Below are 26,842 nucleotides of genomic sequence, written 5' to 3'. Positions count from 1 at the left end.
TAGCCTACCCTGAACATGTGAAAGCTGGTTTGGTGTCTCTAGCTTGAACATGTGAAAGCTGGTTTGGTGTCTCTACCCTGAACATGTGAAAGCTGGTTTGGTGTCTCTACCCTGAACATGTGAAAGCTGGTTTGGTGTCTCTACCCTGAACATGTGAAAGCTGGTTTGGTGTCTCTACCCTGAACATGTGAAAGCTGGTTTGGTGTCTCTACCCTGAACATGTGAAAGCTGGTTTGGTGTCTCTACCCTGAACATGTGAAAGCTGGTTTGGTGTCTCTACCCTGAACATGTGAAAGCTGGTTTGGTGTCTCTACTATAGGAGGATGCTAGGAGCTATAGGAGGATGGTAGGGGCTATAGGAGGATGGTAGGGGCTATAGGGGGATGGTAGGGGCTATAGGGGGATGGTAGGAGCTATAGGAGGATGGTAGGGGCTATAGGAGGATGGGCTCATTGTAATGGCTGTACTGAAATTCATGGAACGGAGTCAAACATGTGGTTTCCATATGTGTGATGTGTTTGATACCGTTCCATTAATTCCATTCCAGCTATTGCAATGAGCTTGTCCTCCTATAGCTCCTCCCACTAGCCATCACTGCTGTTGGTGGGTTATTTTAAACTAATGTCGCTAATTGAAATAGTTCACTTGGAAAATGCTTAAGTTGTTTTAATGTTTGTAGTTGAAATGGTTAAAAAGCAGTAGCATTTCAAATGTCTACCACTGTGTTACAGTGGCAGTTGGCAATGAATCCATGTTTTGTAAATCTCTGCAAATTTAAATGGTTTCTAGTTTATAAAGGTTTTAAAGAAGTCTGAACATTTGAAAGTTGGTCTTGTAGATTAATTTGTTATAATTTAAAAAGCATAAATCTTAGATTTCAAGAACACAGGATGAGATGTTACTATCCTTTGTGCAAGCACTTCCAAGAGTTCATGAACAGTGAGACTGGTGAAATTTGGGGAGCGCATCGTCAGTAGTGCACCTCCGGCCCCCAGGGTGCCCCGGCCCCCCACACCATACACCCTCCCCAAAGGCGGCCAGCGACAGGGTGATCAATCCCACGCCCGCGTCCCATTCCCAATTAGTCATAGGAGCCGCCCCGTTGTTGATAGCCAACATCCCTATAAAGAATCTGTATAAAATCTAAGTAGGGTCAGTCTGAACATCTCAACATTGGTTTAGCATTGATGGCTTAAACGGTGAAAGAGGAGATATGTCTCAAATGTTTGCCATTGAAATGCATTTGGAGATTATTTTAAATATTGTTGTAGTTAAATTATCAATGATATAACAAATATTTTGTCAAGATATCTAAGTTGGGGCAGTTTGCACATTTGCAAGTTGGTTTCGTGTTAAAAAGCTTCTATCGTTTAAGCTCTAGAGAGCGGAAGAAATCCAATAATAGGAAGTATGTAAGAAATCTAGAACGGTCTTTCCTCCAGCAAGCACACTAATAATAGGAAGTATGTATGAAATCTAGAGCGGTCTTGCCTTCAGCAAGCACACTAATAATAGGAAGTATGTATGAAATCTAGAACGGTCTTTACTTCAGCAAGCACACTAATAATAGGAAGTATGTATGAAATCTAGAACGGTCTTTCCTTCAGCAAGCACACCTAATAATAGGAAGTATGTATGAAATCTAGAACGGTCTTTCCTTCAGCAAGCACACTAATAATAGGAAGTATGTATGAAATCTAGAGCGGTCTTGCCTTCAGCAAGCACACTAATAATAGGAAGTATGTATGAAATCTAGAGCGGTCTTGCCTTCAGCAAGCACACTAATAATAGGAAGTATGTATGAAATCTAGAACGGTCTTTACTTCAGCAAGCACACTAATAATAGGAAGTATGTATGAAATCTAGGAAGTACCGGTATGTATGAAATCTAGAGCGGTCTTGCCTTCAGCAAGCACACTAATAATAGGAAGTATGTATGAAATCTAGAACGGTCTTTACTTCAGCAAGCACACTAATAATAGGAAGTATGTATGAAATCTAGAACGGTCTTTCCTTCAGCAAGCACACCTAATAATAGGAAGTATGTATGAAATCTAGAACGGTCTTTCCTTCAGCAAGCACACTAATAATAGGAAGTATGTATGAAATCTAGAGCGGTCTTGCCTTCAGCAAGCACACTAATAATAGGAAGTATGTATGAAATCTAGAGCGGTCTTGCCTTCAGCAAGCACACTAATAATAGGAAGTATGTATGAAATCTAGAACGGTCTTTACTTCAGCAAGCACACTAATAATAGGAAGTATGTATGAAATCTAGGAAGTACCGGTATGTATGAAATCTAGAGCGGTCTTGCCTTCAGCAAGCACACTAATAATAGGAAGTATGTATGAAATCTAGAACGGTCTTTACTTCAGCAACCACACTAATAATAGGAAGTATGTATGAAATCTAGAACGGTCTTTACTTCAGCAACCACACTAATAATAGGAAGTATGTATGAAATCTAGAGCGGTCTTGCCTTCAGCAAGCACACTAATTATGCTAATAAATATGTGGCATATTGTGGTATATTATGGTAATAAATGAGGGCTTGGGGAAGTCCAGAATTATACCTACTGAGGCTAAATGAAATAATGAGAACAGAAAGTGCTACCTGTGTCACTTCCTGTCACATGCTCATTGTGGATCTGCTGGAACCCTGGGACAGGCCGGGTAGTCAGGTACCAGACAGCATGGAGCACGTCAGTGGCATGGACCCGGTTATGATCTGAGTACAGGCAGAGATTAACACAGGACATCACACATCAGTCACAGTAATACTTCACCACATCATTCACATGAGGTAGAAGCTTCTATTACATATGATGGTGCATGTCTGCATGTCAAGCTGTATGTAGTGAACTGTAGGCCTATTATTTCTACTTCATGACAACCCTATGGTTAGTTTCTAAACCTGGGTAAATCATTTCAAATAATACTTGAAGTGGGCATAATTTAGCTGCCTGGAATAGTCTAAACTAGCGTAATTAAGCGCCATTCAAATACCTTCACGTTATTTTTTGTACATATTTTTTACCCCCCTTTTCTTCCCCAATTTTGTCATATCCAATTACGATCTTGTCTCATCGCTGCAACTCCCCAACGGGCTGGGGAGAGGCGAAGGTCAAGCCATGCGTCCAAAGAAACATGACCCACCAAACCGCACTCCTTAACACCCGCCCGCTTAACCCAGAAGCCAGCCGCACCAATGCGTCGGAGGAAACACTGTTCAACTGACGACCGCAGTCAGCCTGCAGGCGCACGGCCCACCACAAGGAGTCGCTAGAGCACGATGAGCCAAGTAAAGCCCCCCCAGCCAAACCCTCCCCTAATCCGGACGACGCTGGGCCAATTGTGCGCCACCTTATGGGACTCCCGGTCATGGCCAGTTGTGACACAGCCTGGGATCGAACCCGGGTCTGTAGTGACGCCTTAAGCACTGCGATGAAGTGCCTCAGACCGCTGCACCACTCGGGAGGCCCATAGCTACATGTTTTTCACCCAGGTCTGATAATTTCTACATCTGAGTAGACAATACACCAAGTGTTAATATGGGCTTTGTGCCTGGACTGAAGAAAGCATAGGCAGCACTATACTCACAGGGAATATCCCTGTAGCCGTTCTCCAGAGCACAGAAATAGGACATGAACTCCCTCACAGGGATCTTAAACATCTCAAACAGACAAGTGTCCTGGAACAGAGTGTAGGTCACCTGGGGAGAAAGACAACAAATAAAACACCTAGGTTAATTTAAAAACCAAATATTTGTTTTTTTAATACATTAACCAAGTCATTCCCCTCAGACACAGACAGTGAGACACTGGGAGAACACAGTGTACTCAAAACAGCACATAGAGAAATCCCCAAGACAACCACGAGCATTCAGGACATCATTCAGTCAAATATCAGTAATGGGGATCATATCGTTCATTTAAACCATACCAAATCGTACCATTTACACCAATCATTCAAGTGAGTTTCTCCAAATAAATAAATTCAATGGCTGCATCACAAAACTACTCTTAGCCCTATGGGTCCTGGTCTAAATTTGTGCACTATATAGGGAATAGGGTTCCATTTGGAATACGGCCCAGGTGTTTCTTATTCAAATATTAATTGATGTAACACAGTGGTTCTCAAACTTTTTATACTCCCGTACCCCTTCAAACATTCAACCTCCATCTGTGTACCCCCTCTAGCACCAGGGTCAGCGCACTCTCAAATGTTGTTTTTTGCCATCATTGTAAGCCTGAATCGCACACACTATATGATACATTTATTAAACATAAGAATGAGTGTGAGTTTGTCACATCCCGGCTCGTCTTTCAAGCTGTCAGGCATTCCCTTGGCAGCAAGAGCCTCTCTGTGGATGCTGCAGTGTACCCAAGTGGCGTCGGGAGCAACTGCTTGCACACACGTTTCCACTCCACTATGTCTCCCTGTCATGGCTTTTACGCCATCAGTACAGATACCAACATGAGCAGCAGCTACGTTTGGCTACATAAGGACCGTTAGTGGAATTCCCGCGAGAGGGTAACGGTTAATGTGATTGGATGTTAATTATTTGACTAGGCTACCTATATTTGACATTGTGTTGTTATTTCTCTGAACACTAGATGGTTTAATTTTATTTTAGGCAGTGAATCGAGGCTACTCAGGCAAGAAAAAACCCTTGCCCAAATGTATAGCCCCCATTGGAAAATATAAATGGACTGTTTGAAAATGTGAAGTTTTCTTTCTTCCAAATTGAATAAAAAAATTAAAAAAATTAAATGTGAATCACATTTTTATTTGGAGTACACCCAACAGCATTGCCCCAGTTTGGGAATACCTGATGTAACAGATCATGGCGTACTGACAGATAGATGGTTGCTATATGGTTGGTATGTGCTTGTACTGACGTAGCTGAGTATTCTTCCTGTCTTCCCTCCTGTTCTGTCCATCAGGTCAAAGATCTGGAAGTTCCAGCTGTTGATCTTCTCCATGAGGTCCTCGTGGTTCTCCAGCAGGGGGTCTAGTCTGAACTCACCCTACGGGCAGGAGAGGACAACAGCACAGACACATTTTAAACACACAAACACACACATTTAGATAAACACACACATATACACATGCAAGCATGCAGGTAGACACAAACGCACGCACACACACACACACATACATATTAAAACACGCACACACACGTCATTAACACACACACACACACTGACAACCAGACTATCCAAAACATCACATTGTAAATCTTATGAATCTTATTCCTCTGTTAAGGGGATGAAAGCAGGCTCCAGACTGACTATGTATGCGTTGCTTTTGAATAATTAACTTTTGAATTACCCCACAGAATCCTCAGATGAACCCTACACAGTTGTCTTAACAGCTGGCTCGATTTAACAAGGTTTGGTTTGTCCAATAAAGAAAGTGAGAGCACAGCCCAAGTAAACGGCGGGGGCATTCCAGGACAGAGCCAGATCAACACTACCCCCCATCACACTGGATTTACACGGCTGTTAGATACATCACAACAGACTGAAAGACATGCACCCAATGAGTCTAAGGAAAACCTTTACTGTGTTCCCAGAACTAACTAGAGAACCAATCCTATAGCTAGCTACTCTGTTACATGTGTTGGCCTGAGTGTGTTCTCACTCAGATGGAGTCTCCTGGCTGGGATAGTTTAGCGGCAGCAATGCTACACACAGGAAGGCTAATGAACGCTGTAAGGTGTTAGCATTGACTGAGAAATATCCCTTCAAAGCTACTTTTATGTAACAGCGTAGCCTACCTTTGTTTCTTAAGTCTGCAGCGCGGGGATGTTAGCCTAGCAGTAGGGTGCATTCACACAGGGCAACACAGAGTAAAATGACAGAGCCAACACAATGTATTTCAATGGGGAAGGTGCGTTGGAGTAGCGGAGGGGAGGCGTGTCAGGTTGCATGAGGTTGTGCTAAACAACGCACTACCAAAACACTCTCAAAATGGTACATAGCTCATACTCCTCCGTTAGCTTGTGTGGGAATGCACCCTTAGCATACTGTACCACTGTGTACCTCTGTTTCCTGTGTCTGCTGCTCTGTGGTGGGGCTCTGCTCCTCCTTGTCTGTCTGGCACCGGCTCCCTGCGTCTGGACTCCTGTCCCCCGTCGACTCGGCCTCCACACTCTCCTCCCTGATCAGTGCCTCTCCCATGAACTCTGACCCCTCACCTGCTGTGGAGGAGACACATTGCACATCCCAGTGAGTTGACCACTAGTTTCGCATTTCGGTGGGAAGCATTATTCTAATGAATTGACTCTCTGGTACAGCCTGTCCAAATGGTTTTCAGTCATTTGAGAGTGGAAACAGTAAGCTAAGCCATGAGTGTGTGCACAAAAACACTGTGCAGCCTATGTCTGTACAGAGTGAGGCTACATTCCAGCAGGTGTCATACCTGAGCGTCTGCGCTGGGCCTCAGCATGACCAGTGAATGGCAGGTGTCCCTCCCCTGCCTCCATACTGGGCATGTTCTTCAGCATCTGACGACCACAGCTACAGGGTGAGCAGAGGGACAAACACAGCCGCCATCATCATCAACACACATGGTGAAATGCAACTCTACTCTACAGCTGAACTGGCTCTACAACACCAGCAGATAATGGAGGGGGTAGGGAAAGGGGGTAGTAGATTGCCCTACCTGGTGCACAGGGCAGCGGGGCTGCGATAGGGCCCCTGGAAGTCAGGGGAGCTGAGGATGTAGCCCAGGGGCTTGTGCAGGTTGACGCTGGGCTTGGTGAGGAAGTCAGCTGTGTCGGGAAACTCCACCGGGGGGCGCGTGACCTGGGAGGAGAGACCTCCCCCTTGAGGACTGTGGCTCGGGGAGCTGACAGGACTCAGACTGGGAGACGCACCTGTAGAGCGAGAGAGATAGAAGAGAAATGAGAGAGAGAGAGAGAGAGCTAGTCAAACAACTTAAAAACACATTCCACTTCCACACAGTGTATCAGACCTGTGTGTACAGTAAATCCTCATGGTCTCACCTGCTCTCCTGGGCCCGGCATGGTAGGTCAGGGTCACAGAGGAGGACCTCTGCTTAGGGATGGTCAACAGGTTAGCATTGGGCCCATTGGACAGAGACCCCGTGCTGGAACAAACACACACACACACACACACACCATGGCACTTACTGCTAGAACTAATGAGACAACATCAGTTAAAATGCTTCCATATTCAATCTACACCATTATAAAGTTGAACTTTTTCACACCCGCTCTTATGTATAAAGATGAACTTAGAGAAATGTTACATAGCATACAGTAACACTAATTATCTGATTCATTTGGTGCTCAAAGTAAGACAATGAAAATCAATGTTGAAAATGTATCTTTGAAGAAGTCAAAGATCCCTAAAATATCAAGTGAGTCATCTTAACAATGTTGGAACAAAGAGAATGATGGAATGTTATGGCCATTATCTGTTAGGCATATCAGCTTACAGAGCTTGACCACTACTGCCCCCCTGTGGATATAAAGGGGAACAACATCTTCAGGGAGTTTAATCAAAGACACATGGTAACAAAGAATGTGTTGCTGAGGGAGGGCCTGCTTGTTCATATCAGGGTAAAGATGGGGAGTGTGCCATGTTGAAAATGACCTGACCTTGAAAGATATGCTCCAGTACTTTTGTATACCTTTTAGCCAGTAGTTCTGAAAGTAGTTCCCGTGTGCAAAAGTGGTCCCCGAAAACTCCATACTACCTTGCAAATGTGCAGATATGAGCACCATGTCATTGCTCTCTTTCTCTCTCCACTGTGTGTGTGTGTGTGTGTGTGTCTTGCTAGCTGTCACTCAAATGGTGAGGGGCTGAAGCTCATTGGCCAAAACTAATTGCTAGGGGGCTAGCCCACATGGGGGTAAATGTAGAGAAAATGGCGCCGCACAGCTTCCAGAAAAAAGTCGCTTTCAAACTAGGGATTTCATGGCTAATTGAGGTAAGACAGTAATTCTGCTCATAGATTATGCATGTATGAACTATATATTGACACATCCAGCCGAAGGCATAATGTTTTTTTTAAAACGTATTAGTCGCCTAATTACCCGGGGCATGTCTTTAACCTGGTGTCTGAACTCTGAAGTCCCACCTGTGTGTGACCGTACCTGGTCATATTGCGATCAGGGTGTGTGTGTGGTAATGTTGAGGTCAAGGTGTGTGTGGACGTACCTGGTCATTTTGCGATCAGGGTGTGTGTGTGGTAATGTTGAGGTCAAGGTGTGTGTGGACGTACCTGGTCATATTGAAGTCACTGTGTGTGTGTAGTAATGTTGAGGTCAAGGTGTGTGTGGTCGTACCTGGTCATATTGAAGTCACTGTGTGTGTGTAGTAATGTTGAGGTCAAGGTGTGTGTGGACGTACCTGGTCATATTGAAGTCACTGTGTGTGTGTAGTAATGTTGAGGTCAAGGTGTGTGTGGTCGTACCTGGTCATATTGAAGTCACTGTGTGTGTGTAGTAATGTTGAGGTCAAGGTGTGTGTGGACGTACCTGGTCATATTGAAGTCACTGTGTGTGTGTAGTAATGTTGAGGTCAAGGTGTGTGTGGTCGTACCTGGTCATATTGAAGTCACTGTGTGTGTGTAGTAATGTTGAGGGTCAAGGTGTGTGTGGACGTACCTGGTCATATTGAAGTCACTGTGTGTGTGTAGTAATGTTGAGGTCAAGGTGTGTGTGGACGTACCTGGTCATATTGAAGTCACTGTGTGTGTGTAGTAATGTTGAGGTCAAGGTGTGTGTGGACGTACCTGGTCATATTGAAGTCACTGTGTGTGTGTAGTAATGTTGAGGTCAAGGTGTGTGTGGTCGTACCTGGTCATATTGAAGTCACTGTGTGTGTGTAGTAATGTTGAGGTCAAGGTGTGTGTGGTCGTACCTGGTCATATTGAAGTCACTGTGTGTGTGTAGTAATGTTGAGGTCAAGGTGTGTGTGTGTGTGGACGTACCTGGTCATATTGAGGTCACGGTGTGTGTGGCCGTACCTGGTCATATTGAGGTCAAGGTGTGTGTGTGTGGTCGTACCTGGTCATATTGAAGTCACTGTGTGTGTGTAGTAATGTTGAGGTCAAGGTGTGTCTGGTCGTACCTGGTCATATTGAAGTCACTGTGTGTGTGTAGTAATGTTGAGGTCAAGGTGTGTGTGGACGTACCTGGTCATATTGAAGTCACTGTGTGTGTGTAGTAATGTTGAGGTCAAGGTGTGTCTGGTCGTACCTGGTCATATTGAAGTCACTGTGTGTGTGTAGTAATGTTGAGGTCAAGGTGTGTGTGGACGTACCTGGTCATATTGAGGTCAAGGTGTGTGTGTGTGTGGTCGTACCTGGTCATATTGAGGTCAAGGTGTGTGTGTGTGTGGTCGTACCTGGTCATATTGAGGTCAAGGTGTGTGTGTGTGTGGACGTACCTGGTCATATTGAGGTCAGGGTGTGTGTGTGTGGACGTACCTGGTCATATTGAGGTCAAGGTGTGTGTGTGTGGTCGTACCTGGTCATATTGAGGTCAGGGTGTGTGTGTGTGTGGTCGTACCTGGTCATATTGAGGTCAAGGTGTGTGTGTGTGGTCGTACCTGGTCATATTGAGGTCAAGGTGTGTGTGTGTGGACGTACCTGGTCATATTGAGGTCAGGGTGTGTGTGTGTGGACGTACCTGGTCATATTGAGGTCAAGGTGTGTGTGTGTGGACGTACCTGGTCATATTGAGGTCAGGGTGTGTGTGTGTGGACGTACCTGGTCATATTGAGGTCACTGTGTGTGTGTGGTCATATTGAGGTCAAGGTGTGTGTGGTCGTACCTGGTCATATTGAGGTCAAGGTGTGTGTGGACGTACCTGGTCATATTGAGGTCAGGGTGTGTGTGGACGTACCTGGTCATATTGAGGTCAAGGTGTGTGTGGTCGTACCTGGTCATATTGAGGTCAAGGTGTGTGTGTGGTCGTACCTGGTCATATTGAGGTCAAGGTGTGTGTGGACGTACCTGGTCATATTGAGGTCAGGGTGTGTGTGTGGTCATATTGAGGTCAAGGAGTGTGTGTGTGTGTGGTCGTACCTGGTCATATTGAGGTCAAGGTGTGTGTGGTCGTACCTGGTCATATTGAGGTCAAGGTGTGTGTGGTCGTACCTGGTCATATTGAGGTCAAGGTGTGTGTGGTCGTACCTGGTCATATTGAGGTCAGGGTGGGGTCCCGGTCTCTTGCCGTTGTTGCGTTCCCAGCGGGAGGAGGCCGACTCCAGAGGGGGGAAAGGGCAGGAGGTGGAGCCGCGGCGGAGTTGGGGGGTTGGTAGGCTGTTCCTGCTGCTAAGACCCTAGGTGTGTGGAGGGGAGGAGGGAGACATTATTACATTATGGTCAATGATGCTATAACAGTCAAAGGCAGATCTATATTCAGCGCACCACCAGGTTACATAGAGTAGAGCAGGTGTACAACTAAAAACAACTAAACTAAGTAACACTGGTGAACACATAGAAGAGGAACATTCATTATGAGGATAAGATACCATGTATAAGTGGATAATGTGTTAGTGGATAATGTGTTGGCCTGCTAGTCTCAGCAGGCTTCTGTCTGTGTTTTAGTTATGACCTGCTAGTATCACATTCAGAAGGCTGCTGGAGGGCCCACCTTCAGGGGCTTCCTGTCGCCCCTCTCTGCAGGGTCCTCCACCTCGGTACAGGGGTAGAAACCTGGGAAGGGGGTGAAGGGGTTAACCCTGGGTCGACAGGAGCCAGAGAAGGTCCCCATGAGGCTGCTGACGCTGCGCAGGGACGAGACGGTGTGTGGCGACAGGGACGAGTCCATCAGCAGGTCAGACACCATGTTCCTGGCCTCGTTGATGACCGACAGGTCCACTCCGTTACCGCTTACCGCTCCCTGGAGACATAGAGGAGACAAGGGGACACATGTCAGAGAGATGCCTCATTCAGCAGAGCACAACCATACAGTAGATACTGTACTAAAGAAGAGAGCCTGGTGTCCTTTCCTCATTCCTTTACACTGTTTCTAATGAACCCAGAAAGGATTTAAATGACCAAACACAAAAGCTTCTGAAGAAGAAATTCCTTCTTAATTGCCATTTTTTCCTTAACTATAGACTTATGAAGAAAGTTAAGCGAAGTTGCTATTCCTCCAAAAGATTATTGGAAATGTTCTTATGTTACTTCTTATGTTTCTCCTTAAGCAAAAAATTATGAAGAAATTAGTTGCTTGAAAATAAAGTTATTTAATTTCTTCTTGGAATTCCCAGATAGCTAAACCCCTGTCTTAAACACATGGCAGTGAAAGAATATGCTAATGAAAGCTATTGAACATGTTCAATTGACTCACAAACTTCATCTGAAGGTTTCAGTGTTAATTGTTTTAAACCCAAGTTCATATTTTAGACCAGTAATCCCAATTAGAAATATGCTAACATGATTGCCATTGCTAGATAGGCAACCCAGCCAGCTAGCTGTCTAACGACAAACATCTGATGAATGTTAAGAAGTTCATAAGAAGACATCTGAGAAACAAACACCAAACACATTTTTGAGGATCTGCACATATGAACTTCTTTTCTTCTTGCTAAGAAGCTTCTTACGTTTTTGCGTAAAAAGTGTTTGGTGAATCTGGGCCCAGGACATCTACAGGTATCACACATACGCAGGTAGACTGTCAGAAAGCTGTAACAGGACACTGCTGGCATTGTGACTGGGTTTGTCACTCCTCCTCTTACAGCAGTGGAGGGTAGTGTGAAGGGCAGACAAGCTCGGTGCTGAGCTCATGGCATTGATGCTGGGTAATTGAAAGGCTGTTTGGACCAGTGATGTCAGTAATAAAGGGGAGTGGTGCTGGCAGGGCGTGGTGCTGGCTGGACGTGGTGCTAGCTAGGCGTGATACTGGCAGGGCGTGGTGCTGGCCGGGCGTGGTGCTGGCCGGGCGTGGTGCTGGCCGGGCGTGGTGCTGGCCGGGCGTGGTGCTGGCCGGGCGTGGTGCTGGCCGGGCGTGGTGCTGGCAGGGCGTGGTGCTGGCTGGGCGTGGTGCTGGCTGGGCGTGGTGCTGGCTGGGCGTGGTGCTGGCTGGGCGTGGTGCTGGCTGGGCGTGGTGCTGGCAGGGCGTGGTGCTGGCAGGGCGTGGTGCTGGCTGGGCGTGGTGCTGGCTGGGCGTGGTGCTGGCAGGGCGTGGTGCTGGCAGGGCATGGTGCTGGTGTGTGTGCCTGTGTGTGGAGTAAAAGTGCAGCGCTAGCACTTCCCTGGCCCAGTGAAGACAGCTAGGCTGTGTGTATGTCATGACGCTGACGGAGATCCTGCCTGCACCCCTCCCCCTCTTCACCCTGTCTATCCTACTGACTGTTGCTGTGCTGATAGACCCCATATAAAATACTAGAGGGTTTGGAGAACTAGGCTGCTTTTGAAGGCCCGGCTCTGTGGCAACAATGAGTGGTGAGTGATGAGTGATGAGTGGGGCAGACGTCAGTCAGAGGAGCACAGCTTCCTGTTGCTCTACCTGTACAGCGTGTCTGCAAAACACTGTGGACCCCAACAGGATGACAACACACACAAGGCACAAAATACACACACACACACGGGCAGACCTACACACACACAAGCTTACAAAAACACAGATGCTTCCATTTTACGATGCATGAAATAGACCTAGCATAAAACGTGTGTCAGCGATTTGACAATAAATTGAAACACAAGGCCAGTATACTAGATTAGAAAGATTATGTGGAGGCTCTCCAAAATGTTTCGAGATAAATCTGATTTCCTAAAAGGTTGGAGTTAGTTAAAATAATTCACCTCTCTACTTATTAATTCCAGCCTCAATTCTTTGAAATATGACTAAATTACAGTTACTACACTAATACTATTTTCAGTCAGTTTCCTCTTTTACTTACATTTTGTCAATTCAATGCCCTCTCTGGGAAACCTAATTCATTTGTGGGGATTCTTGTTACCCTATGAGGGTTGATGATCTATAGTTCTATTCATGTTATTACAATTCATTCCATGGATGGATTGAAAGTAAAATAGGAAATGATCCCCAACCATAATGTGAATGATAGACTGCACATGTGCTCTAACAGTGATATACTGTAGCCAAAGGAGTATACTCTGTATGTTTGTCTGTCTGTGTGTGAGAGAGAGAAAACACACTAACCTGATACTGGGGCTTGTACCACTGCTTCAGGTCCCAGTCCCATAGGATCATCTGAAAGAGAGAAACACACACATCAGTCAGGAGGCCTTGCTAGGATGTGTGCGTTACAGATATATAACTCAGCAAAGATATTTCAAAAAAATCTAAATAACTTCACAGATCTTCTTTGTAAATAGTTTAAACACTGTTTCCCATGCTTGTTCAATGAACCATAAACAATTAATGAACATGCACCTGTGGAACGGTCGTTAAGACACTAACAGTTTACAGACGGTAGGCAATTAAGGTCAGTTATGAAAACTTGGGACACTAAAGAGGCCTTTCTACTGACTCTGAAAAACACCAAAAGAAAGATGCCCAGGGTCCCTGCTCATCTGCGCGAGGACTGCAGATGTAGCCACGGCAATAAATTGCAATGTCCGTACTGTGAGACGCCTAAGACAGCGCTACAGGGAGACGGGACGGACAGCTGATTATCCTCGCAGTGGCAGACCACGTATAACAACCCCTGCACAGGATCGATACATCCGAACATCACACCTGCGGGACAGGTACAGGATGGCAACAACAACTGCCCGAGTTACACCAGGAACGCAAAATCCCTCCATCAGTGCTTAGACTGTCCGCAATAGGCTGGGAGAGGCTGTACCGAGGGCTTGCAGGCCTGTTGTAAGGCAGGTCCTCACCTGGCAACAGCGTCACCTATGGGCACAAACCACTGTCGCTAGACCGGACAGGACTGGCAAAAGGTGCTCTTCACTGACGAGTCTCGGTTTTGTCTCACCAGGGGTGATGGTCGGATTCGCGTTTGTCGTCGAAGGAATGAGCGTTACACCGAGGCCTGTACTCTCGAGCAGTATCGATTTGGAGGTGGAGGGTCCGTCAGGGTCTGGGGCGGTGTGTCACAGCATCATCGGACTGAGCTTGTTGTCATTGCAAGCAATCTCAACGCTGTGCATTACAGGGAAGACGTCCTCCACCCTCATGTGGCACCCTTCCTGCAGGCTCATCCTGACATGACCCTCCAGCATGACAATGGCACCAGCCATACTGCTCGTTCTGTGCATGATTTCCTGCAAGATAGGAATGTCAGTTTTCTGCCATGGCCAGCGAAAAGCCCGGATCTCCATTGAGCATGTCTGGGACCTGTTCGATCGGAGGGTGAGGGCTAGGCCCATTTCCCCCAGAAATGTCTGGGAACTTGCAGTTGCCTTGGTGGAAGAGTGGGGTAACATCTCACAGCAAGAACTGGCAAATCTGGTGCACTTTATGAGGAGGAGATGCACTGCAGTACTTAATGCAGCTGATGGCCAGACCAGATACTGACTGTTACTTTTGACCCCCACTTTGTTCAGGGACACATTACTCCATTTCTGTTAGACACATGTCTGTGGAACTTGTGGCCTGCTGGAGGTCATTTTGCAGGGCTCTGGCAGTGCTACTCCTTGCACAAAGGCGGAGGTAGCGGTCCTGCTGCTGGGTTGTTGCCCTCCTACGGCCTCCTCCACGTCTCCTGATGTACTGGCCTGTCTCCTGGTAGCGCCTCCATGCTCTGGACACTACGCTGACAGACACAGCAAACCTTCTTGCCACAGCTCGCATTGATATGCCATCCTGGATGAGCTGCACTACCTGAGCCACTTGTGTGGGTTGTAGACTCCGTCTCATGCTACCACTAGAGTGAGAGCACCGCCAGCATTCAAAAGTGACCAAAACATCAGCCAGGAAGCATAGGAACTGAGAAGTGGTCTGTGGTCACCACCTGCAGAATCACTCCTTTATTGAGGGTGTCTTGCTAATTGCCTATAATTTCCACCTTTTGTCTATTCCATTTGCACAACAGCATGTGCAATTTATTGTCAATCAGTGTTGCTTCCTAAGTGGACAGTTTGATTTCACAGAAGTGTGATTGACTTGGAGTTACATTGTGTTGTTTAAGTGTTCCCTTTATTTTTTTGAGCAGTGTATATATATATGCACATGCAGGTATTCATTAATCACAACCAACTATTGTTGTTTTATCATAAGAGGTGAAGTACTTCAACACATGCATCAGTTCTAATACAATAGGTCCACAATGAGAAACAGTCTATTTTACAACATTAGACATAGTGTAACTGTTGTAGCATATTAAATAGGTCAATGAGAAACAGTCTATTTTACAACATTAGACATAGTGTAACTGTTGTAGCATATTAAAGAGGTCAATGAGAAACAGTCTATTTTACAACATTAGACATAGTGTAACTGTTGTAGCATATTAAAGAGGTCAATGAGAAACAGTCTATTTTACAACATTAGACATAGTGTAACTGTTGTAGCATATTAAAGAGGTCAATGAGAAACCGTCTATTTTACAACATTAGACATAGTGTAACTGTTGTAGCATATTAAAGAGGTCAATGAGAAACAGTCTATTTTACAACATTAGACATAGTGTAACTGTTGTAGCATATTAAAGAGGTCAATGAGAAACAGTCTATTTTACAACATTAGACATAGTGTAACTGTTGTAGCATATTAAAGAGGTCAATGAGAAACCGTCTATTTTACAACATTAGACATAGTGTAACTGTTGTAGCATATTAAAGAGGTCAATGAGAAACAGTCTATTTTACAACAGACATAGTGTAACTGTTGTAGCATATTAAAGAGGTCAATGAGAAAGTCTATTTTACAACAGACATAGTGTAACTGTTGTAGCATATTAAAGAGGTCAATGAGAAACAGTCTATTTTACAACAGACATAGTGTAACTGTTGTAGCATATTAAAGAGGTCAATGAGAAACAGTCTATTTTACAACATTAGACATAGTGTAACTGTTGTAGCATATTAAAGAGGTCAATGAGAAACAGTCTATTTTACAACATTAGACATAGTGTAACTGTTGTAGCATATTAAAGAGGTCAATGAGAAACAGTCTATTTTACAACAGACATAGTGTAACTGTTGTAGCATATTAAAGAGGTCAATGAGAAACAGTCTATTTTACAACAGACATAGTGTAACTGTTGTAGCATATTAAAGAGGTCAATGAGAAACAGTCTATTTTACAACATTAGACATAGTGTAACTGTTGTAGCATATTAAAGAGGTCAATGAGAAACAGTCTATTTTACAACAGACATAGTGTAACTGTTGTAGCATATTAAAGAGGTCAATGAGATAGTGCTGTTAATTCATTCACCTCTAGTAGTTAACCTTAAGTAAACACACGAGGGTATGATAGAATCAGGTCAAACAGCTTATATAGACGAATTACCAAAATGTGGACATTCAACTGATGTAGTGTTATTTAGGCCTACACACACAGAGAGAGCTATTGTGTCTAACGTATGCCTTTTGTAGAAAGGAAAAACACAAAAAGCAAACCACCGCAACCAGCCGACCACAATGAAACATCAACAATGGTACTCTCAGATCTTATCTAGCCCCTATTACGTCAATGACCAACATTTCCATATGATCTGTCAGAGAAAAGTCACCAAACAGGAGCTCACAGTCTCACACAGACAAACTGCTACTATGCCACGAGTGTTAAACTTCCGTTGTCACATACTGGGTCGTAGGTTTACGTAGGACACACTGCAACAACTAGATCTACAGTAGGTGTTGAATTGCTGTGAATTGGTTTAGATAGATCTACAGTACAACCTCTAGAACGATACCATTTTTGCCATTTGTTGATATTATTTAATTCACTAGTTTGGCCTCATTTTGGACAGTATTTTTACTCCAATAAAACATTTTAAGTAGGATATTGCATATAAATTAGTTTAAATTGTCAAACTACCACTTCTGGGAAAAATAAAATAATAGCAACAAACACCCAACAGTATCTGTGGATGATCTATAGACAGAGCAGAACCGTCTTTCCTGAAGTAAGTGTCTTGGGAGCAGTTTGCCATCATACTGGGTGATCACTAGGTCTATACATGTCCTCTCAGGGAGGAAGGAACACAGGTTAGTCACCATGTTAAACCCATAGAGCAAACACTCATTCCCTCAAGACTCAGAGAGCATGTAGTCGTTCTACTGGCCACAAGGGTGTGTGCTAGAGGCATGTGGATGGATGGACACACTTCATGGCCTTGGTCACAGACCACCTCTCAGACTTAAACACAAAACGCATGGCAATTCACATCTAAATAGACACAAAGCCCAATCCTAGGCAGTATAGGCCTAGTCATTATGATAGATTGAAGTAGACCCGTATGCACTAAGCTCAACTGTCTGAGAGAACATTAGAACATTGACATATCTTATAATTACAGTGTAAATCATTGGTGCATGGTTGATGCTGAAGTGTTAGTTCACTGGTTCCCAATGCACTGGAACATAGTGCAGGGATAGGAAAACAACCTCCTTTCTGCAATGTAAGAAAGCATTTATTCTCCAGTGCTCTTTGTTTCACAGAACTGGAAACGCTGACATGAATCACATTAATCCAACATGTAATCCTCAAAGATATTTGTTATTTAGCTTTAACTAACGGAGTAAATAAGGATATCTTTGTGATTGCACAGGACCCTTAGTCTAGGTTGTGTGTTCAGTAGTAGACTGCTACAGAGTGAGGAGTGATGCACCCTGGGAGTGTGAGTGATACCAGTGTTGTTCTAAATAAGAATTGCGACCAGAGATCCTCTGAATGAACACAGAAACCAAAGCATTTGTCAAGGGAATGTCATCCCAAAACATATTTTATCTGCATCAAAAGACAACAGACATAAAGAATACAAGGCCATTAAATAGGTTAGATTGGATGACAAATGTATCTGTGCTTCTATGAGAGGCCTTGTTCCTTCCTCTCCAATCAGAGGCAGTTCCATTGATCAAACCGGGATGCTCCGTGTTTGTCATCAGAATCTGTACAACAAGGCCAAACATTTAGTACAGCAAATAAGCACTGCTATGGCAACTCAACAGAGGCCAGCAAACAATGCTCCAAACGCCATGGCGACGGGATGGCGGGAGAGGGCCGGAGGAAAGATCTGTCGGACGTCTGCTTGTTTACAGAGAGAGTGGGGCGGAGGAGAGAGAGAGATGGGTCGGAGGGAGAGAGTGGAGAGAGGAGAGAGAGGGAGTGACAGAGGGAGAGAGAGAGGCTGCCATGGAGTGTAGTGGATGACGCACTCGAGACGTGCTGCTGGCCTGGCTGTCAGACTGGAGCTAGGGAGTGTGTTCCTCAGACACGTGTGTCCCTGTGACGCTCTGTTCACACCTCTGTGAGCACGCACGCACGCACGCACACACGGCCTGTTCATATCTCTCTGTACACTCCATGTTCCTCTTCACCTCAACATGTAGTCTCATACGAAAAATGCCAAGCTCTGTTCACACATGATTTGACAGTGAATGAAACACAGTTCCACAGACAGGGGAATGTGGGTCAACAGCAGAGTTCAATGGCCACAATACACAGATCTGTTAGTTAGCCACTGTGTGTGTAACAACAACATTATACACGCACACACACACCTGCCTAATTACAGATTCACCAGTTTTTAGGTCAAAAGAGAGCATCATGTGTTATTCTTAACAAGAAAGAGGAGGATTGTCATGAGGATGAACATATCCAAATAGGCTACACATACAAACACACACATGTTTATGTAACATGGTACAATACTGTGTACAACGGTACCAATGCAAATACGGAGGATTGTAAATCAAGCTGTGCTACATCCTCTCCTATTTTAACACAACTCTACTTGCTCTACTTGTAAATTCAAATGGAGGTAAACATACTGGAACATTCTTATCTGTATTAGAGGGTCACAATTGAGGCCTGATGGAGGCCTGATAAAGTCACAATATATATATATAACAATATAGTTACAATATAGTCACAATATAGGGCCTAATATAGTCACAGTATAGTCAAAATATAGGGCCTAATATAGTCACAATATAGGGCCTAGTATAGTCACAATATAGGGCCAAATATAGTCACAATATCGGGCCAAATATAGTCACAATATAGGGCCTAGTATAGTCACAATATAGGGCCTAGTATAGTCACAATATAGGGTCTGATATAGTCACAATAGAGGGCCTAAAATAGTCACAATATAGGGCCTAACATAGTCACAATATAGGGCCTAATACAGTCACAATATAGGGCCTAATATAGTCACAATATAGGGCCTAATACAGTCACAATATAGGGCCTAATTCCTAATATACCAGGTTGATCATATGTTTACAGCTCAGGTGAAATGTGATGAAGATAAACTGAACAAAAATATAAACATGCAAGAATTTCAAAGATATTAATGAGTTACAGTTAATATAAAGAAACCAGTCAATTTAAATAAATTCCTTAGGCCCAAATCTATGGATTTCATGACTTGGTCACATACACCTAAACAAAAGGTAGGGGGTGTGGATCAGAAAACCAGTCAGTATCTGGTGTGACCACCATTTGCCTCCTGCAGCGTGACACATCTATTTCACATAGAGTTGATTGTGGTCTGTGGAATGTTGTACCACTCCTCTTCAATGGCTGTGCAAAGTTGCTGTATATTGACGGGAACTGGAGCACAATGTCGTACACGTCGATCCAGAGCATCCCAAACATGCTCAATGGGTGACATGTTTGGTGAGTATGCAGGCCATGGAAGAACTGGGACATTTTCAGCTTCCAGGACTTGTGTACAGATCCTTACGACATGGAGCCGTGCATGATCATGCTGAAACATGAGGTGATGGCGGCAGATGAATGGCACGATGGACCTCAGGATCTCTTCATGGTATCTCTGTGCTTTTAAATTGCCATTGATAAAATGTAACTGTGTTCGTTGTCCGTATCTATGCCTGACCATACCATAACCCCACCGCCACCATGAGGCACTCTGTTCACAACGTTGGCATCAGCAAACTGATCGGCTACATGACACCATCTTCCCGATACAGTTGAAACTGGGATTAATCCGTGAAGAGCACACTTCTCCAGCGTGCCAGTGGCCATCGATGGTCAGCATTTGCACACTGAAGTCGGTTACGACACCAAATTGCAGTCAGGTCCAGACCCCTAGTGAGGATGACGAGCATGCAGATGAGCTTCCCTGAGACGGTTTGTTCAGAAATTCTTCGGTTGTGCAAACCCAATCCGAGTGGCTGGTCTCAGACAACCCCGCAGGTGAATAAGTCAGATGTGAAGGTCCTGGGCGGTGTGCTGACATGTGGGTCTGCTGTTGTGAGGCTGGTTGGACGTACTGCCAAATGCTCTAAAACGACGTTGGAGGCGGCTTATGGTATAGAAATTAACATTCAATTATTTTGCAATGGCTCTGGTGGACATTCCTGCAGTCAGCATGCCAATTGAATGCTCACTCAATACTTGAGACATCTGTGGCATTGTGTTGTGTGACAAAACTTCACATTTTAGAGTGACCTATTATTGTCCCCAGCACAAAGTGTACCTGTGTAATGATCATGCTGTTTCATCAGCTTCTTGATATGCCACACTTGTCATGTGGAGGGATTATCTTGGCAAAGGAGATATGTTCACTAACACGGATGTAAACACATTTTGTGTATGAAACATTTCTGGGATCTTTTACTTCAGCTCATGAAACATGGGACCAACACTTTACATGTTGTGTTTATATTTTTGTTCAGTGTAATAAAAAAGTTTTCAAAATCTCAAATAGTTCATTGATTGAGAAGACTGAATTTGTTAGGTGTTTTGGTTCTTGGTGTGAGGTGAGGTGGTTGAGGTATTTGTGAGGAGGGAGCTGTGTGTTGTGAGTGGCTGGGAGAGGGGAAAGTGTCAGTATGTGCGTTTCTCACCTGCCTGCCCCTAGCCCTGGGTTATGACAGGGAGCCGAATAACTCCACACTGACATGCTACAGCCCTCAAACCGCCCCGCCTCACCCGCCAACCAGGGCCAGCCAGCCAGGGAACCAGGCAGGGAAGCACACAAAAACAACACCTTATAACACACCCTGGTCCTGCTGCAACACCAGCCATATCCTTTGATGACTGATGGCTGCCTGGCCTTAACTGTCAATAACACCACCACAGTCGGCCACATCCCCACAACCAAATCGGACATCTAACAACTCTACTGCAGTCTGCAGACAGACGGCTTGCCACACCATAGTTCCCCAACTGGCGGCCAGCGTGGTTTTATTTGGCCCCCAAGTTTTCTGAGCAAAAAAAAAAATCTGTTCTAATTTATTTGAATTTTGGAAATATGTTCCAAAGTATTACCAAACATAATTTATAAAATATATTTATCTGGACACTTTCTGTCTTTGATATTGCTACTATGAAAGTAACCATTTCACTGTACCATTTACACCTTCTGTATCCTGTGCATGTGACAAATACACATAGATTTTGTTTGATATAGTGTGTTTTTACCAGAGACAGTAATGTGAAGAACAACATGACCTGCACCAAAATCAGATTAGGATATAGAGTATTTTTACCTGGAGTTTTTCCTTATTGTAGGCTACTACTTAGTCTTGAAATCTTTGGTTGTTTCCTAAACTACTCACTCTGCTTAGCACATGGCCTCACATGTGAATCTATAAAGAGATGGGTGGGGCTAAGGCTTAAGAGGGTGTGAACAGTTGTCAACAAAGAAGAACTCTCCAGTAGGTGTACCAAAACATTCAATGGCCATTTCCTCAAATGTGTTGTTACAAGTTTAGCAACTTTCAAAGCAGAATTACTTTCCCATTGTTCCTCAACTGCAGTGGATGATATACAACGTTTTAACTCTGAGTCGCTATGCTATCCAATGTAAAAAACACAATTTTACATTTTGCTACATAGAACCGGATCCAGGTGGTGGGTCGTATACACTCTAAATACAGTTGAAGTCAGAAGTTTACATACACTTAGGTTGGAGTCATTAAAACTCATTTTTCAACCACTCCACAAATTTCTTGTTAACAAACTATAGTTTTGGCAAGTCGGTTCTGACATCTACTTTGTGCATGACACAAGTCATTTTTCCAACAATTGTTTACAGACAGATTATTTCACTTATAACTCACTGTATCACAATTCCAGTGGATCAGAAGTATACATACACTAAGTTGACTGTGCCTTTAAACAGCTTGGGACATTCCAGAAAATGATGTCATGGCTTTAGAAGCTTCTGATAGGCTAATTGACATCATTTGAGTCAATTGGAGGTGTACCTGCTGATGTATTTCAAGGCCTACCTTCAAACTCAGTGCCTCTTTGCTTGACATCATGGGAAAATCAAAAGAAATCAGCCAAGACGTCAGAATTTTTTGTTGTTGACTTCCACAAGTTTGGTTCATCCTTGGGAGCAATTTCCAAACACCTGAAGGTACCACGTTCATCTGTACAAACAATAGTTCGCAAGTATAGACACCATGGGACCACGCAGCCATCATACCGCTCAGGAAGGAGAAGCATTCTGTCTCCTAGAGATGAACGTACTTTGGTGCGAAAAGTACAAATCAATCCCAGAACAAGAGCAAAGGACCTTGTGAAGATGCTGGAGGAAATGGGTACAAAAGTATCTATATCCACAGTAAAACTCGTCCTATATCGACATAACCTGAAAGGCCGCTCAGCAAGGAAGAAGCTACTGCTCCAAAACCTCCATAAAAAAGCCAGACTACGGTTTGCAACTGCACATGGGGACAAAGATCGTACTTTTTGGAGAAATGTCCTCTGGTCTGATGAAACAAAAATAGAACTGTTTGGCCATAATGACGATTGTTATGTTTGGAGGAAAAAGGGGGAGGATTGCAAGCTGAAGAACACCATCCCAACTGTGAAGCACAGGGGTGGCAGCATCATGTTGTGGGGGTGCTTTGCTGCATGAGGGACTGGTGCACTTCACAAAATAGATGGCATCATGAGGAAAGGAAAATTATGTGGATGTATTGAAGCAACATCTCAAGACATCAGTCAGGAAGTTAAACCTTGGTCACAAATGGGTCTTCCAAATGGACAATGACCCCAAGCATACTTCCAAAGTTGTGGCAAAATGGCTTAACTTCTTTGGGATAGGGGGCGGTATTTTGACGTCCGGATGAAAAGCATGCCCAAAGTAAACTGCCTGCTACTCAGGCCCAGAAGCTAGGATATGCATATAATTGGTAGATTTGGATAGAAAACACTCTAAAGTTTCTGAAACTGTTAAAATAATGTATGTGAGTATAACAGAACTGAAATGGCAGGCAAAATCCCAAGGACAAACCATCATAAAAATTAAAAGAAATTCAGCATACCACTAATTTCAAAGGCTGGCACTTTTATAATAGGGCGAAATCGTCCCCGGTTGCAGTTCCTAGGGCTTCCACTAGATGTCAACAGTCTTTAGAAAGAGTTTCAGGCAGTTTTTTTTTAAAATTAGGGAGAAGTTGTAGTTTCCAAGCGCATGGCCGAGACATCGCATTCTTTTTGTTTGTCTCCGGTAAAGACAATAACGATTCTCCGTCTTAAATTTGATTATTTATTTGCGTATTAAGGTACCTAATGTTTGATTATAAACGTTGATTGACTTGTTTGGATAAATTTATTGGTAACGTTTGGGATTAATTTTGTATGCATTTTGAAGGAGGGAAAACGAGTGGATTATGGACTGAAGCGCGCCAGCTAAACTGAGTTTTTATGGATATAAAGAAGAACATTATCGAACAAAAGGACCATTTGTAATGTAACTGGGACCTTTTGGAGTGCCAACAGAAGAAGATCTTCAAAAGGTAAGGCATATATTATATCACTATTTCTGACTTGTGTCGCAACTTCCTGGTTGAAATTGATTTGTTATGCATGTGTGCTGGGCGCTGTCCTCAGATAATCGCATGGTTTGCGTTCGCCGTAAAACTTTTTTGAAATCTGACACATTGGCTGGATTAACAACAAGTTAAACTTAATTTTGATGTATTGCACTTGTGATTTCATTTAAGTTTAATATTTATAGTAATTTAATTTGAATTTGGCGCTCTGCCATTTCACCAGATGTTGGCCAGGTGGGATGCTACCGTCCCACCTATCACAAAGAAGTTAACACTAATGACTCGTGACTTAACTTGGACTTGAGCCCTTTAACTTGACACTCTCCCCAAGCCCAAATATTAAAAATGATGCTATTAAAAAAGTGTGTAACGCATCAACTCTTCATTTAACGGATTACAGTTTGAATCGGACAGCAGCCAATCAAATTGTGGCAGCTGAGAAAAAGTTGCGCGTTGCAATGCAGAGGAATGTCGGTGGGTGAAAAAAGATTACGCTGTAGTCAACAAAAACGTATTGCAACTTGCAAAACATGCGGGAAGAAAATTAGACGGAGGCGCAACAACTTCCAACTTGGTTCGACATTTGAAGCTGCACAAAGAACGGTAAGTCGTGGCTAATATAGCATATAGGCTAACGTAACATTAAGTCAATGAGCCTCCACACAGTCAGTTAGTGCGGGAACGTGATCATTGCACCAAAGATTGAGCTACAACTCGGACATGCCTGCCTTGACTTGGGACTTGACTTGGGACTTGAGTGCTAAGACTTGAGACTTACTTGTGACTTGTAAAACAATGACTTGGTCCCACCTCTGCAACAAAGTCAAGGTATTGGAGTGGCCATCACAAAGCCCTGACCTCAATCCTATAGAAAATTTGTGGGCAGAACTGAAAAAGCTTATGCGAGCAAGGAGGCCTACAAACCTGACTCAGTTACACCAGCTCGGTCAGGAGGAATGGGCCAAAATTCACCCAACTTATTGTGGGAAGCTTGTGGAAGGCTACCCAAAATGTTTGACCCAAGTTAAACAATTTAAAGGCAATGCTACCAAATACTAATTGAGCGAATGTAAACGTCTGACCCACTGGGAATGTGATGAAAGAAATAAAAGCTGAAATAAAGAATTCTCTACTATTATTCTGACATTTCACATTCTTAAAATAAAGTGGTGATCCTAAGACAGGGAATTTTTACTAGGATTAAATGTCAGGAATTGTGAAAAACTGAGTTTAAATGTATTTGGCTAAGGTGTATGTAAACTTCCGACTTCAACTGTAGAAAAGTATGTCGATTCAACTATTTGAGCCACACCTGCTGCTGACAGGTGTATAAAATCGAGCACACAGCCATGCAATCACCATCGACCAGGTATTCCCAAACTGGGGTACGTACGCGCAATGCCGTCGGGGGGACGCCAAATAAAAATGTGATTCACATAAAATACACTGCTCAAAAAAATAAAGGGAACACTTAAACAACACAATGTAACTCCAAGTCAATCACACTTCTGTGAAATCAAACTGTCCACTTAGGAAGCAACACTGATTGACAATAAATTTCACATGCTGTTGTGCAAATGGAATAGACAAAAGGTGGAAATTATAGGCAATTAGCAAGACACCCCCAAAAAAGGAGTGATTCTGCAGGTGGTGACCACAGACCACTTCTCAGTTCCTATGCTTCCTGGCTGATGTTTTGGTCACTTTTGAATGCTGGCGGTGCTTTCACTCTAGTGGTAGCATGAGACGGAGTCTACAACCCACACAAGTGGCTCAGGTAGTGCAGCTCATCCAGGATGGCACATCAATGCGAGCTGTGTCAAGAAGGTTTGCTGTGTCTGTCAGCGTAGTGTCCAGAGCATGGAGGCACTACCAGGAGACAGGCCAGTACATCAGGAGACGTGGAGGAGGCCGTAGGAGGGCAACAACCCAGCAGCAGGACCGCTACTTCCGCCTTTGTGCAAGGAGGAGCACTGCCAGAGCCCTGCAAAATGACCTCCAGCAGGCCACAAATTTGGATGTGTCAGCATATGGTCTCACAAGGGGTCTGAGGATCTCATCCCGGTACCTAATGGCAGTCAGGCTACCTCTGACGAGCACATTGGAGGGCTGTGCGGCCCCAAAAAGAAATGCCACCCCACACCATGACTGACCCACCTCCAAACAGGTCATGCTGGAGGATGTTGCAGAACATTCTCCACGGCGTCTCCAGATTCTGTCACATGTGCTCAGTGTGAACCTGCTTTCATCTGTGAAGAGCACAGGGCGCCAGTGGCGAATTTGCCACAACATGAGGATATTTTTAAAGTACTGGACAGCTTTGTGACATCAAATGGACTTTGGTGGTCAAAATGTGTTGGTATCTGTACTGATGGCGCAAAAGCCATGACAGGGAGACATAGTGGAGTGGTAACACGCATGCAAGCAGTTGCTCCCAATGCCATTTGGGTAAACTGCAGCATCCACCGAGAGGCTCTTGCTGCCAAAGGAATACCTGACAGCTTGAAAGTTGTTTTGGACACTAGTGAAAATGGTTAACTTTGTTAAAGCAAGGCCCCTGAACTCTCGTGTATTTTCTGCATTATGCAATGATATGGGCAGCGACATGTAACGCTTTTACAACATACAGAAAGAAGTGTGCTGGTTATCAAGGGGCAGTATTGACACGTAAAAAAAAAAAAAAGAGATTCAAGCTTAAAGTTTTCTTTACTGACCATAATTTCACTTGTCTGACCGCTTGCATGATGACGAGTTTCTCACACGACTGGCCTATCTGGGTGATGTTTTTTCTCTCCTGAATGATCTGAATCTAGGGTTACAGGGACTCTCCGCAACTATATTCAATGTACGGGACAAAATTGAGATTATGATTAAAAAGTTGGAGCTCTTCTCTGTCTGCATTAACAAGGACAACACACAGGTCTTTCCATCATTGTATGATTTTTTGTG

At 44.1% G+C, this 26,842-nt stretch overlaps 1 protein-coding gene across 2 annotated transcripts in view; it reads right to left on the bottom strand.

The window, feature by feature from the left end:
* LOC129834597 (cGMP-inhibited 3',5'-cyclic phosphodiesterase 3B-like) overlaps positions 1 to 26,842 on the bottom strand; it is a 91,607-nt gene that overhangs the window by 6,465 nt on the left and 58,300 nt on the right. Inside the window, exons 2-11 of one of the 2 annotated variants that reach the window (XM_055899723.1) lie at positions 13,155 to 13,205; positions 10,638 to 10,886; positions 10,175 to 10,323; positions 7,014 to 7,117; positions 6,671 to 6,884; positions 6,428 to 6,525; positions 6,049 to 6,206; positions 4,903 to 5,031; positions 3,602 to 3,713; positions 2,616 to 2,729 (exon numbers count right to left, since the gene is read on the bottom strand). In XM_055899723.1, coding sequence (XP_055755698.1) covers positions 2,616 to 2,729; positions 3,602 to 3,713; positions 4,903 to 5,031; positions 6,049 to 6,206; positions 6,428 to 6,525; positions 6,671 to 6,884; positions 7,014 to 7,117; positions 10,175 to 10,323; positions 10,638 to 10,886; positions 13,155 to 13,205 — 1,378 coding nt within the window. The remainder of the gene's footprint in view (positions 1 to 2,615; positions 2,730 to 3,601; positions 3,714 to 4,902; positions 5,032 to 6,048; positions 6,207 to 6,427; positions 6,526 to 6,670; positions 6,885 to 7,013; positions 7,118 to 10,174; positions 10,324 to 10,637; positions 10,887 to 13,154; positions 13,206 to 26,842) is intronic. The other variant, XM_055899724.1, reaches the window with a different exon arrangement.

The sequence above is a fragment of the Salvelinus fontinalis genome, chromosome 35 (genome assembly GCF_029448725.1).
Source record: "Salvelinus fontinalis isolate EN_2023a chromosome 35, ASM2944872v1, whole genome shotgun sequence".
In the NCBI taxonomy this organism is placed as follows: domain Eukaryota; kingdom Metazoa; phylum Chordata; class Actinopteri; order Salmoniformes; family Salmonidae; genus Salvelinus; species Salvelinus fontinalis.
The sequence above is the reverse complement of the archived record's forward strand: the minus strand, read 5'-3'. Positions and strand labels throughout refer to the sequence as shown.